General features: G+C 49.5%; 1 protein-coding gene across 1 annotated transcript in view; it reads left to right on the top strand.

Moving 5' to 3' along the window:
* CSMD2 (CUB and Sushi multiple domains 2) overlaps nucleotides 1–16,017 on the top strand; it is a 587,354-nt gene that overhangs the window by 490,376 nt on the left and 80,961 nt on the right. The window contains exons 39-43 of the mRNA XM_012642214.1: nucleotides 1,341–1,457; nucleotides 4,332–4,541; nucleotides 9,449–9,637; nucleotides 12,778–12,955; nucleotides 14,265–14,410. Of these exons, the coding sequence (XP_012497668.1) occupies nucleotides 1,341–1,457; nucleotides 4,332–4,541; nucleotides 9,449–9,637; nucleotides 12,778–12,955; nucleotides 14,265–14,410 (840 nt within the window). The remainder of the gene's footprint in view (nucleotides 1–1,340; nucleotides 1,458–4,331; nucleotides 4,542–9,448; nucleotides 9,638–12,777; nucleotides 12,956–14,264; nucleotides 14,411–16,017) is intronic.

The following is a 16,017-nucleotide window of genomic DNA, read 5'->3' as shown; positions in this document are numbered from 1 at the left end:
TTGCAAATAAGAAGTGTAAGTTTTTTAGGATTGAAAACAAAGTAGCAGAGTCAGGAATAGAAACCTCAGGTTCTCTAGGTGCCCAGGTGACAGTAAAGTACCCTAAAGCTGACCTTGGGGTAGGGAGTGAGGGGAGGCAGGGAATGTCACTTGGGCACAATGGCATTTTCCTTCTGTGATTTCACCAGGGTTGAGGGCCTGGTCGTCTGCGCAGCAGGTCAGAAATGTGATGGGTCAGCACAAGGCACTGCCCCCCATTGTACGGCAGAGACCTTGCCAAGGTCTTCACATTAACAGCAGCTGCTGTCCACTGAGGCTTCACCACGCCTACCAGCCCTGTCCCGCGTGAAGCGTGGTCCTTTCGTAACGACCCTGCTAGATAAGTGGTGTGGCTAGTTCCATTTTACAGTTGGCGGAAACTGAGGTTTGGAGGGGTTTAGAATTTGCCCAGGGTCCCATAGGAAGCGAAGGTGGGATTGCGACCCCGGCGGTCAAGGCCAGAGCCTGCTCTGCACTGTTTTCTGGTCCATTTGCCGAGCCGCCCTCTCCCGGGAAAGCACTTGCCTGGACCTGCGCTTCCCTCTTCGCCGCTCCTTTCTCTGGGCCTCCGTGGCTGGCTAACCCTTTCCGCTCACACGACCTCTTCCTAATAAGATGTGAAAGCAAAGAATTGATGCTGACTGACCAGGCTGCAGCGGTGTCCCAGTCCTGCATCCTCAGATGACCCTGAATCACCTTGATTGGCGTGTCAGATGACCCCAAGCCCTCAGGTCACTCTCGTGGTTGATTTCCATGGAATGCTCATCACAGTCACTTTTCCGAGGGGGGCTGGTGGTGAGCCTCACCTGCTGACCACCCTGCCCCCCTGCCCCATATAATGTGTATTTGTAAAGAGCCTGGCATGGTGCCTGGCCCAGAGTAGGGAGGGGACGCATGCCAGGCCCCTTCTTTTGTCCCTTTTCTGCCATCTTGGAAGAGCGTGTTAGGCATTGAGGAGAGGGAGCCCTGGGGGATGGTCAGACTTGGCGCAGACCACTTTCACTTTTCCTGCATGTCCTCACTAAGGGGACTGACCTGTGAAGGGCATGCTCAAGCTCAAGAGTCCATAACATGGGTTTATAGACTCCTAGGCAGTCCTAGGGTGTACTTCCCTTCCTGAACCTACATACTCAATTTTGCCCATGTGTGTGGTTTTTTAGGGGGATTCCTTTGGATTTTCAAAGGGATTTATGAGTCATGAAAGGTTAAAATCTGCTGCTCTAAGGGAGCTTCCAAGTGTTGGCATGGCCCTGTACCCACCTTGATGTTGTCCTAACCCCTATCTTGTGTCATTGTCACAGCGCAGTGTGGGGGAACAGTGGAAGAGATGGAGGGGGTGATCCTGAGCCCGGGCTTCCCAGGCAACTACCCCAGTAACATGGACTGCGCCTGGACGATAGCACTGCCCGTGGGCTTTGGTAAGTGTCCGCAACTCCCGGAGGAGACAGGGGCTTCACACCTAGGCCCCTGAGTGTAAAACAACCGTCTGCTGAAATCTCTCTGCATAACCTTGGCCCAGTCAGTTTAGCACTCTGCCTCTCTGTTTTCTGGTCTGTTGACCTCTTGTACAGGCGTGAAGATGGATTAGGAATGGCAGAGATGAAAGTACAGGAGGGGTGGAATCTTAGGAGTTTCCATTATTATGGTTTGAGTAATGAACTAAAATCCAGGAATGTGGAATGAGTAATTACTCGGGGATGGTTAGAAAAGAAAAAAAAAAAAATAATATGTTTTACAAGAGACTGGACCTCAAGTTGTGCTTTAAACTCCAATATCCAATTTATCATCCTAATTAAATTGAGCCAAAGCCAACAGGAAATTGAGTCTGCATTCTTCATACATACATTCTAGCTGGCCCAGAGATGGGGAGTGTGCCAGGCATGGAGGTTGTCAGGGGGTGGAGGACATTGATGTGGATACAAACTGGGAATATAATTTAACCCAAAATATGTATGTTGAAGTGATAAGGGCTTTGCGCTGACGTGGAATGGATGGGCTGTACATGTGCATCTTGCACAAGTTGTCGCTCTGCTTCTAGGAAAGAAATGTCCCAAGGGGATTATTCCTGCACAGGCCTGGGAGGGCCCAGTCTGTGAGCCTCAGAAACGAAGGCCACCCATTTCATCTTTTATTATTCAGCCTGGAGTATGTCTTCTGATTAGAGAGGGGGCTTCTGGGAGAAAGCAGTCTAACTGGCCTTCTAAATCTGGTTGGAGGGAAGGAGAGAGGTTGGTGACGTTCTGAAGGATGGAGTCTTCTATTCAGTACCGTCTTCTGAAGGAAAGTGGGTGCAAAGCGATGACAACTTTGGCAGCCTTAGGAGAGTCTAGATTTTGAGGCACTGAGGAAAGAGGATCTGGGAGACCAATGTCTCCGCATCCAGTCTTGGGGCAAAAGAACCGGAGATGATAGAAGGTGGGGAGAGGGAAACATCCGAAGGCAAACAGAAGTTTAAATAAGATGACTGTTTTCCGTAAGTCCTTATGTTCAGCCCCAGAGATCTCAATCTATAAGTTGCGGGGACTTATTCAGGCTTTGGGGAATAAGTGTTCTGCAGGGTCCAGTCGCAGAGGCCAAGATCCCTTGCTTTCAAGTTAATGTTGGATTACAACTCGCTCCCTAAAATGGCACCTGGTTTCAGTGTGTAAAGAGCCACCGCATCTACATGCTTCTGCCACTAGATGTCGGTCACAGTCCAGCTCTTTCCGCACAGCTCCATTCAGAAATTCTGCAATCCTTGAAGAGCCCCTTTGAAGGGCAAGCAGTCCACAGTGTTCTCGTGTAAGGGGACGATGCACGGGTCGGGGGACACGGAGCACGGGCTCCATAGATTATATGTACGACGATGCTTGCTCATTGCAAAATTATCTGGAATTTGGAAACAACCTGCATGTTCATTACTAGCGAAGTGAGTTGTGCAATCAGATAATTCATAAGATGAAATTAATTAACATGTAGTTAAAATGAATGAACTATATTTTTGTATATTAACATAAACCTCAAAAAACACAATATTGTGTGAAAAATAATGTATGTACAGTATAATACCGTTTATATAAATGTTTAAGACACATAATCCCTGATATATTTAGGAATCTAAAACCATGAACTAGAAGGATATTTTCCAAATTCATATTAGTGGCTGCTTCTGTGGAAGGAAGGAGAGGATTGGAACAGGGCAGGAGACAAAGGGGCTTCAACACTAAATGTCACGTCTTTATTGTATTCTTTAAATAACCAGATGCAAAAACATGCACATATGTGCTCATTCTGAGCTAATTAGAAAGTACAGATGAGCAGATTTTTAAAATGAAGGCCCACCTGTAATCCCATCATGCAGAGATAATCACTGACAGCTTAGTCCTCTGTCGTTAGAGTGTACTTCTCATGAAGACAAGGACTTCCTTGATGCTGTTCATCCCGTGCGATGTCTACCACAGCCCTGCTGCATGGCAGATGCTCAGTAAATATTGTTAGCAAATGAGTGAATATTCTTCCATGTTTTTAATACAAAAATTAGAATTGTATACTGCATACCATTTTGCTCTCTGATTTTCACAATTAACAATACATTGTGGGCATTTCCCTGTGCTCAGTAAATATATTTCTTCAATAACATTTTCCATAGTAATGGAATTTTGAAAAATCTTATCAGTAAATGTATATTCATGTTCCCACCTCCATTCTCCAAAGAGCATATTAATATGTACATTAATGGCTTAATTAGATTCATTTCACCTGTCGGGTTGCTAGGAGATTTTTATTCATCCACTAAGAGCCCAAAGTGTAAACTTCACGTGGCCTCTTAATGGAACAGGTGGGATAATGTACGCTGCTAAGCCTTACATTTCTGAATTATCTTAAGGTTTCTAGAAAATAGCTTTATTGAAGGTCATGTCTTTGAATTAAAGTAGGGAGGGTGTTATTTTAAAGCAAAAAGCTGATTTTAGCAAAACTCTCTTTATACTGATGTTAGACATATAAATCACAAATTAAAACAAGTGTTGACCCTGAACTTTGTTTTTATTAAAATAAAACGGACTCCAATAGAGCTCTGAAATGACTGATGCCTTTACTTTTGAATTAGTAACATACTCTTAAGTTCAATCCTGTCTGAAGGCAAGAGACTTGGCTGGACCAGCAACTCCCAAGGTGTGTTCTGGGAGCTGTGACTGGGTGGGAAGCCAGCCGCAGGGACTCGTGGGCTCTGGCAGGAGATGCTTTCAGGTGGCGCCACCCTTGAAGCGGGACTGCGTTGCTTTGGGCACTGTCTGCCTCTGTCTTGCTCCCAGGAGCTCACATCCAGTTCCTGAACTTCTCCACCGAGCCCAACCATGACTTCATAGAAATCCGGAACGGGCCCTACGAGACCAGCCGCATGATGGGAAGATTCAGTGGGAGCGAGCTCCCCGGCTCCCTGCTGTCCACGTCCCACGAGACCACCGTGTATTTCCACAGCGACCACTCCCAGAACCGGCCAGGATTCAAGCTGGAGTATCAGGGTAAGGACAAGCGTTAGTGCCCCCCGCAATCCGCATCCCTTATCCCCAGCTGCCCACCTTCCCCGCCTTCCCTGTGGGGAAGACAGGATGCCAGAAGGGGTGGGGTGGGCGGCAGGCCCGCCCACAGAGGCTTCCTTTCTGTGGCAGATGTCTCTGGCCCGCGAGGCTATCTCACCCCGTGTGACAGCTAACGTTCTCCCACAGCCTTTTCCAGAGTGGCAGGCCTGACCGCACCCTCTGAGGTTCCACCTCTGTGCAGACCTGACAGCCAACAGCTTTCCCTGAGCACCTGGCCCATCTGTTCCTTGTAAGGCATGCCCCAGTGTCCAGCCAGCCACTTCCGCTCGGGCTTGATAGACTGAATTACTCCCTCTGGGTCCTGCCCTGTGCGTCAGGCCTGATTACTCTCAGCAAAGCTCTTCCTATGACAGGATGGAGGATTCTAGTTACGGTCCTAACAGCGCCCCCTCAGCCTTGCACTGTGAGACAGGGTTTTCCTGTGTGAGGCCCAACCACACTCACTGTGGCTGTACCTTCCCGAGGTGGAATCCCGTGACAGGCCCCACTCGGCCTAGCACTTTCTCTGGAAAGAGCCCCATCCACTCCAACTCAGGCTTCCCCCGTGTGATGGCCCTAACATCACCTGTGGGTATGAAGATTGTGCCCAACCTGTGCAGCTGTACATGGCGAGCCATCTTTTCTCCCTCAGATGCTTCCCTGTTGTGACTTACTGAACCACTGGTTCTAAATCCTTTCCCAGATTCTTCCATTTTTTTTATATTTTTAGATTTTTTTCCAATATTAACACATAATTGTAAAAAAAAATCAAAACATGCTGGACGTGGTAGCTCACACCTATAATTCTAGCACTGTGGGAGGCTGAGGCAGGAGGACTACTTGAGGCCAGGAGTTCAAGACCAGCCTGGGCAACGTAGTGAGACCCTGTCTCTACAAAAACAATTTTTTAAAAAAATTAGCCAGGTGCAGTGGTGCGCCTGTAGTCCCAGCTACTTGGGAGGCTAGGGCAGGAGGATCCCTTGAGTAGGATCCTATCTCTAAAAAAAAAAAAATTAAAACATTACAAGTAAGGTCAAAGCTTTCTTTGTCTACAGACTCTAAACCCATGATAATTCTTCAGAAATAACCACTGTTGTTTTGATGGGACCTTTCCAGACCTTTTCCTGTGCCTTGACATACATATATTATATGTACCTGTGAAAAATCTATAATGTTTTACAAAATTTGGGGCCATATTTTCTATATAAATAGCACCATACTATGTGCAATTTTCTGAGACTTGGCTTTTTCATGCCAGGAATAACAGGGCATGGAACTCCTCTGTTGTCAGAAGGGAATCCTGAGCAAGGGTGAGGTTTGTCATTTAAGGAAAGCCTTAAATGGGGTGGGTGCAGTCGGACCCGTTTTCCAGAGGACTCTTCCTCACAGTGCTCTTGGGTCTATCTCAGGGAACATGTCAGTGGGTGTGGCCGGGCTTGTCACCTCAAGGGGAGCCTCAGGAGGAGCTGGGCCTCGTACCCAGACAGCGGTAATGAAGTTGCCACACCCAGGGGAGCCACGTGTGGGCTTGTCACAGAGGCCAGCCTCACCCAAGAGCGTCTGTGCCTATCACACAGGAGGTGCGTGCTTGTCAGTCGGGTCCTGTCGCATCGGGCAGAAGGCCGTGGTCTGTCACGGAAGGGACTTGGTTCCATGTGGTCGGTCCTCCTGTCAGGGACACATTCACCACCTCGCACCAGGGCTCCCCCTGTGTCTTAGTTTGCTAGGGCTGCCCTAATAAAGTACCACAAAGGGGGTGGCTTCAAAAATATATGTATATTGTCTGACGGCTCTGGGGCTGGAAGTCCAAGACCAAGGTGCTGTCGGGGTAGTTTCTCCTGAGAGCCGTGAGGAGAATCTGTTCCAGGCCTCTCCCCTGGCTTCTGGTGGTTTGCTGGCAACCTCTGGAGTTCCTTGGCTTGTGAAAGTGTCACTCTGACCTCTGGCTTCGTCTTCACGGGGCATTCTCCCCGCGTGTCTGTCTGTCCCCAAATTTCCACTATTTATAAAGACACGAGTCATATTAGATGAGGGCCCACCCTAATGGCCTCATTTTAATTTCGGTAAAATAAAGATTCTATTTCCCAATAAGGTCACATTCTGAGGTACTGGGGGTTAAGACTTGAACACATGAACTTGGAGGGGGCACAGTTCAGCCCATGACACCCTCTGACAAGCCCAAGTGCACTCCCGAGGATTCTCCTCCCTGATAAGTATAAGGATCGACAGTGCCGTCATCGTGATGGGGCAGCTGCCCTGGGGCCCTCCCCACACACCGTGCCTTTGCCCCTAGTCAGGCACAGCCCATGGCGTCTGTTTGATGAGACTGGCCACTCTCGCTGTGATAGGCCCACTCGTCCTGGTCAAGCTTGTCCCTCTGTGGCCGCCTCAGACTCTCCATTGACACCCTCCCCCGCCCTCCCTCACCCAGAGAACTGACTGTTCCCACGGAGCCCTGGCCTGGGGCCCAGACTCCGTGTGAGAGGCCCAGCGGCATCCAGCAGGCTTCCTCTCTGTAGGGCCCCCTCCTCCGATGTCCCCCTCGAGTCCCTGGCCCAGCCACTCCCTGGCGCAGTCCTCACAACTCCTGTGGAGCCTGGTGTCAGGTCACCTGCTCCCCTCAGACTTGAGCCCCACACCCACTAAGCCTTCTTGTTTGGGCTGATCCCAGCCTCTCGGACTAGGTTGTCTCTAGTGTTTGGGGCCCAGGTACTCCCACTGTGGTCTCCCGACTGTGACAGGCCTGAATACTTCTCCCTGACCAAAAAGCCCACATTCTCCTTTTACACCTTCCTCAGTCCTGTGGAGTTGTACCTCGTCAACAAGCTGTGACCATTCTCCCCAGGTTTTCCCTTTATGGAAACGCCCCACTTCACAAAGGAGCCATTTGTCCCCACTGAGGCTATTTCTGTAGAACAAGCCCAGCTCTCTGTGGTGTCTCAACTTCCCGTAGGAGTCCGTCTTTACCCTTTCTCAAAATTCCTCCAAATAGGCACACTGCACTTCCTATGCCAGGGTTTTCTTTTCTCTTCTTCAGGTAAATATTCCCAGAAAATGTTTAGTAACAGCATAAGCTACTCCTACCAGGCCTCCCAGTCTGACTTATCCCATTAAAATGTCTCAAGGGGGTTGTGTTTATAAAGAACCTAGCAAAGTGACTAAGACACGTATTGTTCCAAATTGTTAGGCATCATCGTTATTCACGTTTCAAGTTACGACATTTCGTTTGAAGTTGCGTCCATCTAATGATGACGCTTTTTCTGGAAGTGCATCCCCGCTGTAGCAAAGCGCGTCCCCGGGGACAAACCCGCCTGCTCTCCCTGAGGACCCCTTCTTCAGGAAAGTATTAATACTGATTCCTCCTCTTAGGATCTATTTCCGCCCTCTAGACCCGACCTCTCCCTGTGAGGCTTCTTCTAGGGGAACAGGCTCTGAGATCTTTCTCAGTATCGAGGTTCTGTCACTGAGAGTTTCTGTCTCTTTGAAAAGCCAAGATCCTTCCCCTCAAGACTCTTCCAGTAAGAGAGGCCCAGCCGCTGTCATCAAGGCTGCCCTGGCTGCCCACACGCGGCCACTCCCCTCAGGATCCCCACTACCTTCGGTTCCACAGTCCCCACAGAGGCTTCCTTAAAGGCCAGCTCATCCCACTTGGTGGCCTCCTGAGCGAGTCTCCCTGCTCCCCCTAAGACTTTCATTGCCAAATCGCCCAGACCCCCTCTGCCACCAGGGCCATCCATGCCTCTCCTGCTGCTAACCAGCCCCCCGCTCCCACGTGGCGGCTCAGGACTTTCGCACACTCAGTAACCAAGATGATTTCCCAGGGAAACCGGCCCTGTTCCTCCCACTGGGACTTCCCTATATGATACTGAATGGAAACACATAACACAGCCACCATCATTGACTGAGTGCTTAGGAAACGGTAGCTTCAAGATCGTTGTTATTTTTATTGTTATTATGTATGATAAATGCATCCACTTCCACGGAGCATTCATTCGGTCTCGACTGCTTCCACTAAGAATTTCCACCGTCAGAATATTCCGTCTCTTCCCACTGCTGATTGCCAGTGTGCAGTGGGCCCCATGACTGGCACGAAGGCTGTTCTGTGTCCTGTGGACCCAATTAATGGAAGTCTTTGCTCAGGGAGTCCCTCAGCGGCCTCTCCCCGATGGATGGGCCTCAGCTGCTTCCACTGAGACATCTGCTGTCAAGTCAGCCCCACCCATTCTCGCGGAAGTGGCTTCCCTGCTCTCTGCAGGGACTTGCTTTGTGACAGTCATGCATTCCTTTAGCCCGGCTATTCCCTGTGAAAAGCTTCACTCCTTGCCACAGATTTGGCTTATTCCCACCAGAAGTCTTCCTTTCCAATTGGTTGGAAAGACCCCACTCAAATCCAACCTTCACTGCTTCCTTTGTCCCCGACCTCAATCCTCGCTGTGAAGGTTCAGCGAGATAAGCAACGTGAAGGGAACTGGGCCTACGCCCAGCCCCAAGCGCTGCTCAGTGAACAGCGTTTCAGTCCAGCAATGTCTTCCTTGAGCCTCTTTTCCCAAGGAAATACTATTAATAATAACGTAATTACTGAGCTCTCACCATGTGCCAGAACTGTGCAAAGAGCTGTGCACATATCACCCTATTTAGTCCTTACCTTAACCGTTTTATAAATAAGAAAACTGAGGCATAGATAAGTTAAATAACTTATCCAAAGCCAAGGACTAGTAAATGACCAAGGTCCGTGTGAGTCTAGGTCTTGGTGCTTCAGCACTCTGGTAACTGTCCACCACTCCTGTATTCTGGTTGGGAAGAAAATACCCACAGAGAATAAAATAACCTTTTTTCCTGATCTTTTCCAGCCTACGAACTTCAAGAGTGCCCAGACCCAGAGCCCTTTGCCAATGGCATTGTGAGGGGAGCTGGCTACAATGTTGGACAGTCAGTGACCTTCGAGTGCCTCCCAGGATATCAACTGATTGGCCACCCTGTCCTCACTTGTCAACATGGCACCAACCGGAACTGGGACCACCCCCTGCCCAGGTGTGAAGGTATGTCCCTCCCTCATCCCTGGTCATCCTTCTTGGGGTGGTCCTGGAGACTGATCCGGAGCAGCCCCACGTTCCACCTGCCTGCTCCAAGGAACCACCAATGCTAGAGGTCCAGGCATACCTGGGTCCATCCTGTTCTCATATGGGACAGAGTCCTGGTGGCAGAGCTTTGGGAGTACCTGAAGGAAATGTGGGCCACACCAAAGGGAAGACACACCCAGCACTGGGGGAGATCCAGCCTGATGGTCTAGGTGCCCCCAGTGGAAGGGAAGGCTCCACACGAGGATGCAGGAGCCCAACGGTGTGCTGAGGGGCAGAAAGGGAGAGGTAGTCATGGAACCTTCCTGAAGGCAGGAGAAAAGGAAGCCTCTTTTCTAAGAACCCTCCACCCCACTGCTTCGCCTCAAGGAGCTGGAGGTGGCCCTTCCTTGGGTCTTCCTTAGCCAGAAGGAGGATGGAAGATGGCAGAGAGCTTATGCTGCCCCAACCCTTGTCCGCACACTTCAGTTCCATTTTCCTTCCATTTTCATCCTGACAGCCCAGCATTTTCTTGAAGGAGAGGCAGGAATTGGTCTTGAAAGGGGAAGATTTGGCAAGGACAGTCACCCAGGGGACAGTGTCCCAGCTCTGGGGACAGATCACCCCGGGCTCCATCCCTAACTGCCCTGCCTCTCTGAGCTTCAGTTTCTTCCACAGCAAAATGGGACTTCTCATCTCTGATTCTCAAGAGATGGGCTCCCACAGATGACTCGCTCACAGATTAACTCTCTGTAGAAAAAGAGACCTTGTTTGCAAAACCAAGCTGTTCTGATGCTTGAATATAAGACCGTAATTTCTAAAACTATTGTAGCCTCAGTTCGTTTTTCAGATTTTCCGAGCTATCTTGTGCATAACCAGTTGATCATTCTGGAATTTTTGGCTGATCACGTGCTATGTGACAAGCTTCATTGTGGACTTTTTCCCCCTTGTTCCCTTCTCACTCCTCGTTTGTCTTTTTACGGCCTCATGGGAGAAACGGCGATACTTCCTCAGTCTGCCGTCTTGAGCCAGAAGCTCTTCTCCCTCCTGAGAAACGTTCTTCCCTTGGCATCTTTGACGCCATATTCTCTAGCTTTGCCAACTACCTTTCTGTCTGTGCTGACACCTTTCTCCGTCATCTCTTCCTCTGGCTGCCCCTTAAGTGTTGCTGTTCTTTGGAGTTTTTTCCTAGACTCCCTTCTCTTCTTTCTCTCATCCACTTCTATGTTCCCAAATGCCACTTTCATCTGCAACCTTTGTGTCTTTACTGAGATCCACACCTGTATATCTGATAGCTTGCTAAATATCTTCTTATTCCAGAGGCGTTTAGATCCCAACATATTCACGTTGAACTCATTGTCTTTCTGCCATTAAACTGAAATCGCCGTCTAGCGGTGGGCACCTGCAGTCACTGGTTACTCAGCCCTTCATTCGGACACCCTCTTTTTTCCCTACCTCCCATATTCACCAAGTCCTGCTTTCTACATCCTAATTATCTTCCAAATGATCCAGGCCACCACTTAGCTGGGCCCCGTCGCGGGTCTAACCTCACTCCTCACTGCCCAGCTTTCCTCCGTCTTAACGCTCCGCAATTGGTCCTTTGCAATGCAGTGAGCGTGAGCCCTGGGAACACCCATAGGCCCCGACACTCCCTGCTCAGAAGCCAGCAAGGCTTCCCCGTCTCCCTCGCGGTAAATTCCAAACTCTGAAAGTAGCACAGTGTGTTGCTCTGAGCCTGGTCCCTGCTTACCTCCCAGGGTCTCCATTCTCACACACCCGGTGCTCCAGCTAAGCTGAAGTGCTTTCCGTCTTCCAGCATGTGGTGCTTCCTTGTCTCTGGTTCTTAGCACATGCTGTTCCTCGTTCCTTCCCCATACGGTATTCCCCTCTCCTACCTTGCCTCCTTAGCCTAGCCGTCCCTTAGCTCTGAGTACAAATGTGAATTCTAGCAGGAATCCTTCCCTGCTCTCACAAGACCTAATGAGGGGCTCCCCAAAATGTCCCCGTGGCCTTTCATGATGATGGCATGCTCCACCCTGCGCTACAGATGCTGGAGTATCTGGCTGTGTCCCAGCAGTGTGAGTGCCATGGGACAGAACTAGAGTGTCCTTCTCCCTCTGGCCCCACAGGCCATGTTGGGGGATAGTGAGTCCCTGTGTACCACTTTCCAGATGCATTTGCATTCACAGGACCCCGTCCTCTGCCGGGAGGCAGCTGGGATTCTCTCTCCTCAGTCTGGTCTGCCGCCATCCAGACATCTGCCTGATGCCCCACATCAGCCAAACACGCTCACTATTCGGGACCAGGGTGTTTGGGGTGATTTTTTGTTCAGCACCCCTGTTTATTCTCCTCCCCAGTGACTGAGTCCGAACACCACGGAGACTTCAAGGCCTCTCCATCCCCCTGCCTGAATCCTAAGTCAGAATGGGTCTAAAATCGGGTATTGCCCTTGGGGAAGCCGAGGATAAGGAGGGAGGATGCCCTCTGTGTGGCGAATTCTTCCTCTGTGAGCAGTGCCCTGGGCTGAACACTCCATGCTCCTCGTTTCCCCACACCACCACCTTCCTGCAAGGGAGGGCTTCCTAGCTCCCTTTTACAGGTGAGGAAATGGGACTCAGAGAGAGAGCCAACTACTTGTCTAAGGGAATCTGGTCAATAAATGGTTTCGCCATGATTTGAACCCAACTTTAGCCTCACCAAAAGAACCCTCAACTCTGAGTCAAGACCAAAAGTACCACTCTGGAAAGAGCAAATCAAAGAGAAAGAAAGATATTTTCCTAGTTTCTTAGCTCCTCCTGGCAAAAACACTGCAGCCTCAACCCTAACTTCTGCCCCTTCCCATTCCTGGGAAGAGAGAGGGGGTAGCTTCAGTGTGACCTTCCTTCTTGGCAGGTCTCTCCCAAGAGAAAGAGACAGAGGGCGGATGTGGGTGGACCAGGCCCACCCGGGTGTGGTGTGTTGGGACTGGTGGGCAGCGCCAGGCACAGCCATCCCCAGCCAGGCCGACCTCCTTGACAGGATGGTTGGTGCTGGGGACGGGAAGTTTGTTAGGAAGTCACTAAATCCTCAGGTGGGAATGTGCCCCTGCACTCATCTGTGTGTCTGTGTTCCCTCCCTGGCAGTCCCCTGTGGCGGGAACGTCACCTCTTCCAATGGCACCGTATACTCCCCGGGGTTCCCCAGCCCGTACTCCAGCTCCCAGGACTGTGTCTGGCTGATCACCGTGCCCATTGGCCATGGCATCCGCCTCAACCTCAGCCTACTGCAGACAGAGCCCTCCGGAGACTTCATCACCGTCTGGTAGGCCCGGGTGCCAGGGGCTCTGAACTGGGTGACCCATCGGAAAGCTAAGAGCTGAGTGGTTTTAAATGGCTGTTAGCCTTCTGGGCTTTAAACAAATGTGGTGGAATGAGGCTCAGCTTTAATTATCCATTATCATTCCTTAAAGGGAGAGGAGCAGGAGGGCAGTGGCTCCCAGCCTGCATCCTGCTCAAGCCAGGGAAGGTACCAGTGGGTGTGTGAATGGGAGTGGGTGTGGACATACAGACTTCTCAGCATTTCCTGAGTTCAAACCAACATTCTACTTGTACCTGAGATAAGCTACCCAGACTAATGGAAAAGGTTTGGGGTGGAATTTGCTTGTCATCTCATGCCGAGCAAGAGCTATCCCAGAACTTTCTGCAATGATGGGAGTGTGCTATGGCTGTGCTGTGCAATATGGTGGCCACTAGCTGCATGTGACTACGGAGCACTTGGTGTGACTAGAGTGACTAAGGAGCTGACTTGTAAATTTTATTTAATCATAATTAATTTAGATGTAAATAGCCACATGTGGCTAGTTAGTGGTTACTGAATCAGATGCCTCAGCTCTGAGTTATATAGTTATGTATAATGGGGAACTTGAGTTAGTTTGAAAAGTTTGAAAATGGGAATACAAATTATTATTTGATAAGTACAGTTTCCTGAACAGTTTTTTCCCAATCCACCGGATCTTTGGACAAGGATATAATTTTACAATTCCTTTGTTTGGAGGTTACTGCCATTCTGGGAATCGTCAGAGGATAGTGGGATTGTCTTCCAAAATTCCCAGGACCAGATATCTGTAACCAGACTGCCCTGGGTTAATTTTAGCTTGATTTCCAAGCAATGGCTAAAAACAGATGGGAGGGACTAGAAAAGGTTCCAGGGAAGAAATCCTTTGCCCCAAAAGGCAGTACGGTGATATAGCTTTTTGCCTGGGGGACAAGGAAGTGGGGCCAGTGTGGATAGCAGCAGGAGATTCCTAGAGCAGTTCCGCAGCCCCATCCTGGTGCTGAGAGGACCCATAGTGAGACACACAGCCTTGCTCCATGGTGACTGCATTGCCCTAGCAGCCCACTGGCTGGTGAAGCATCCCATGAATGACAAATCACCGATTCTATCAAGTGCGTTGGGATACCAAGTCAGGGGAGGTTGGACAGAGGTGTTTAGAGCACAGGGAAAAAGTGTTGGGTGCAAGAAGAGTCACAGCCACCCACTCCAGGTCTCTCTTAAGATCACTGATGACACTAGATGGAACAGGCAGCCACGGTGACTGGTGACATGCCAGGACCTTCTTTCCTACATGCAGGGATGGGCCACAGCAGACGGCTCCACGGCTCGGAGTCTTCACCCGGAGCTTGGCCAAGAAGACGTTGCACAGCTCATCCAACCAGGTCCAGCTCAAGTTCCATCGCGATGCAGCCACGGGGGGCATCTTCGCCATAGCCTTCTCCGGTCAGTATGGAAGCCTGGCTGGGTGGAAGGGGCCAGGCCCTCCAGTCAAGCCTGGGCCAGGAGCCAGTTGTGTGACTTTGAGTGAGTTGTACAGCATTCCTGAGCCTAGGTGTCCCCAGAGTGATGAGAATTAAACGTATTAGCCTATGTGAGCGCTCCCTGCACAGAGTTCCGTAAATGTAAGTTCTTCTCCTCTTCCACACTACCAGGGTGGAGAGGCATGTGAGGCTGATCCTCGGCACCAGGTCCACTCAGTCACGTGCCTCACTGGCTGGGTTGTCCATTTGCCTGCACCCCAGCTTGTCCCTTAGCTCCTTCTAGAGGGTTTTCCTCTCCAAAGGAATCCACAACCTTGACTGACCTCACACAGAGTACTGTGCTTTTGTGCAAAAATGAAGGCATAGTGATTCCAAGTAGGAAGAGCATGAAAATTCAGGGTGGGTTTGTCCTTATTGGCAGTCTGTTTTCTTCTAGGAGTTCAAAGTTAGGGACCTGGAGGGTTCCTCACATTTGGCACAGGGGAATTGCATAGAAAAATGTGTAGGAAGTTCTCTGTGGGCTTGTGGTATTAGGAGCTGGGGTCTTTGGAAAGTAATTAGGTGGTGACAATGGAGCCCTCATGAATGGGAGTAGTGCCCTTGCTCATTTCACACTTCCCCCGTGTGAGGACACAGCAAAAGGACAGCCGTCCGAACCAGTAAGGAAGCCCTCACCAGACATCCACTTTGTCAATGCCTTGATCTTAGACTTCACAGCCTCCAGAACTGTGAGAAATAAATTTCTGTTGTGCATAAACCACCCAGTCTAGGATAATTTGTTATAGCAACCCAAACAGACTAAGGCAGCCCTTAAGTACCAGCTCAGACCAAGGCCTTATCGGTTGTTTTATGTGGGAGAATGTGCTCATTTGTAGGTAACACACGCCAAAGTCTTCTGGGTCATGGGGCATCATGTTGGCAATCTACTTTCAAATGGGGCATGGAAAGGTTTTTGTGCTATTCTTCCAACTTTTCCTGTTCCTTTGTGACTGTTTCAAATTAAAACTTTTATTTATAAGAGAAGCTAGATAATAAAAAAAAATAATAAGGCTGAAAAGATATCTGTCAGCACAGAAATTGGCAAAGAGCAGAGCCAGCACTGTCGAGAAACAATGCAGAGGATAAACCTGAAAATCTCAACGCAGGGAGGGGCAGAGAGAGGATGGAAGATAAGGAGATGCAGGAACAAGAGCTAACATGCGGATAAAAATGTTTAGGAAGAAAGGAACCAAATGGATGGAAGAGGAATAATAAACAAAACTTTTCTGAGACAAAAGAAAAGCCATGTATATATTAATAGAATAAAAGAGCTCACTGTTTACCAGGAGAAATCAAAAACAGCCTGGCAATTATTTCAATTTATAAAAGGAAATCTACTAGAATCCAGACTGAGAAAGTTGACTTCAAAGGAATGCAAATTGGACAGTTCTCAGAATAATTTTTGGCATTAGATTACAGAAAACAAAGAAGACACTTCTATAGATGTTTAAGGGGAAGAAAAAGTTGGGGACTTCACATATGCGGGATTTAAGAGCTTAAAATCAGTGCCACTCTAGTCTCAATTCGAAC

This window comes from Propithecus coquereli, unplaced genomic scaffold, assembly GCF_000956105.1.
Source record: "Propithecus coquereli isolate 6110/MARCELLA unplaced genomic scaffold, Pcoq_1.0 Scaffold178, whole genome shotgun sequence".
Taxonomy (NCBI): Eukaryota; Metazoa; Chordata; class Mammalia; order Primates; family Indriidae; genus Propithecus; species Propithecus coquereli.
This window is presented reverse-complemented; position numbering and strand designations above follow the sequence as displayed.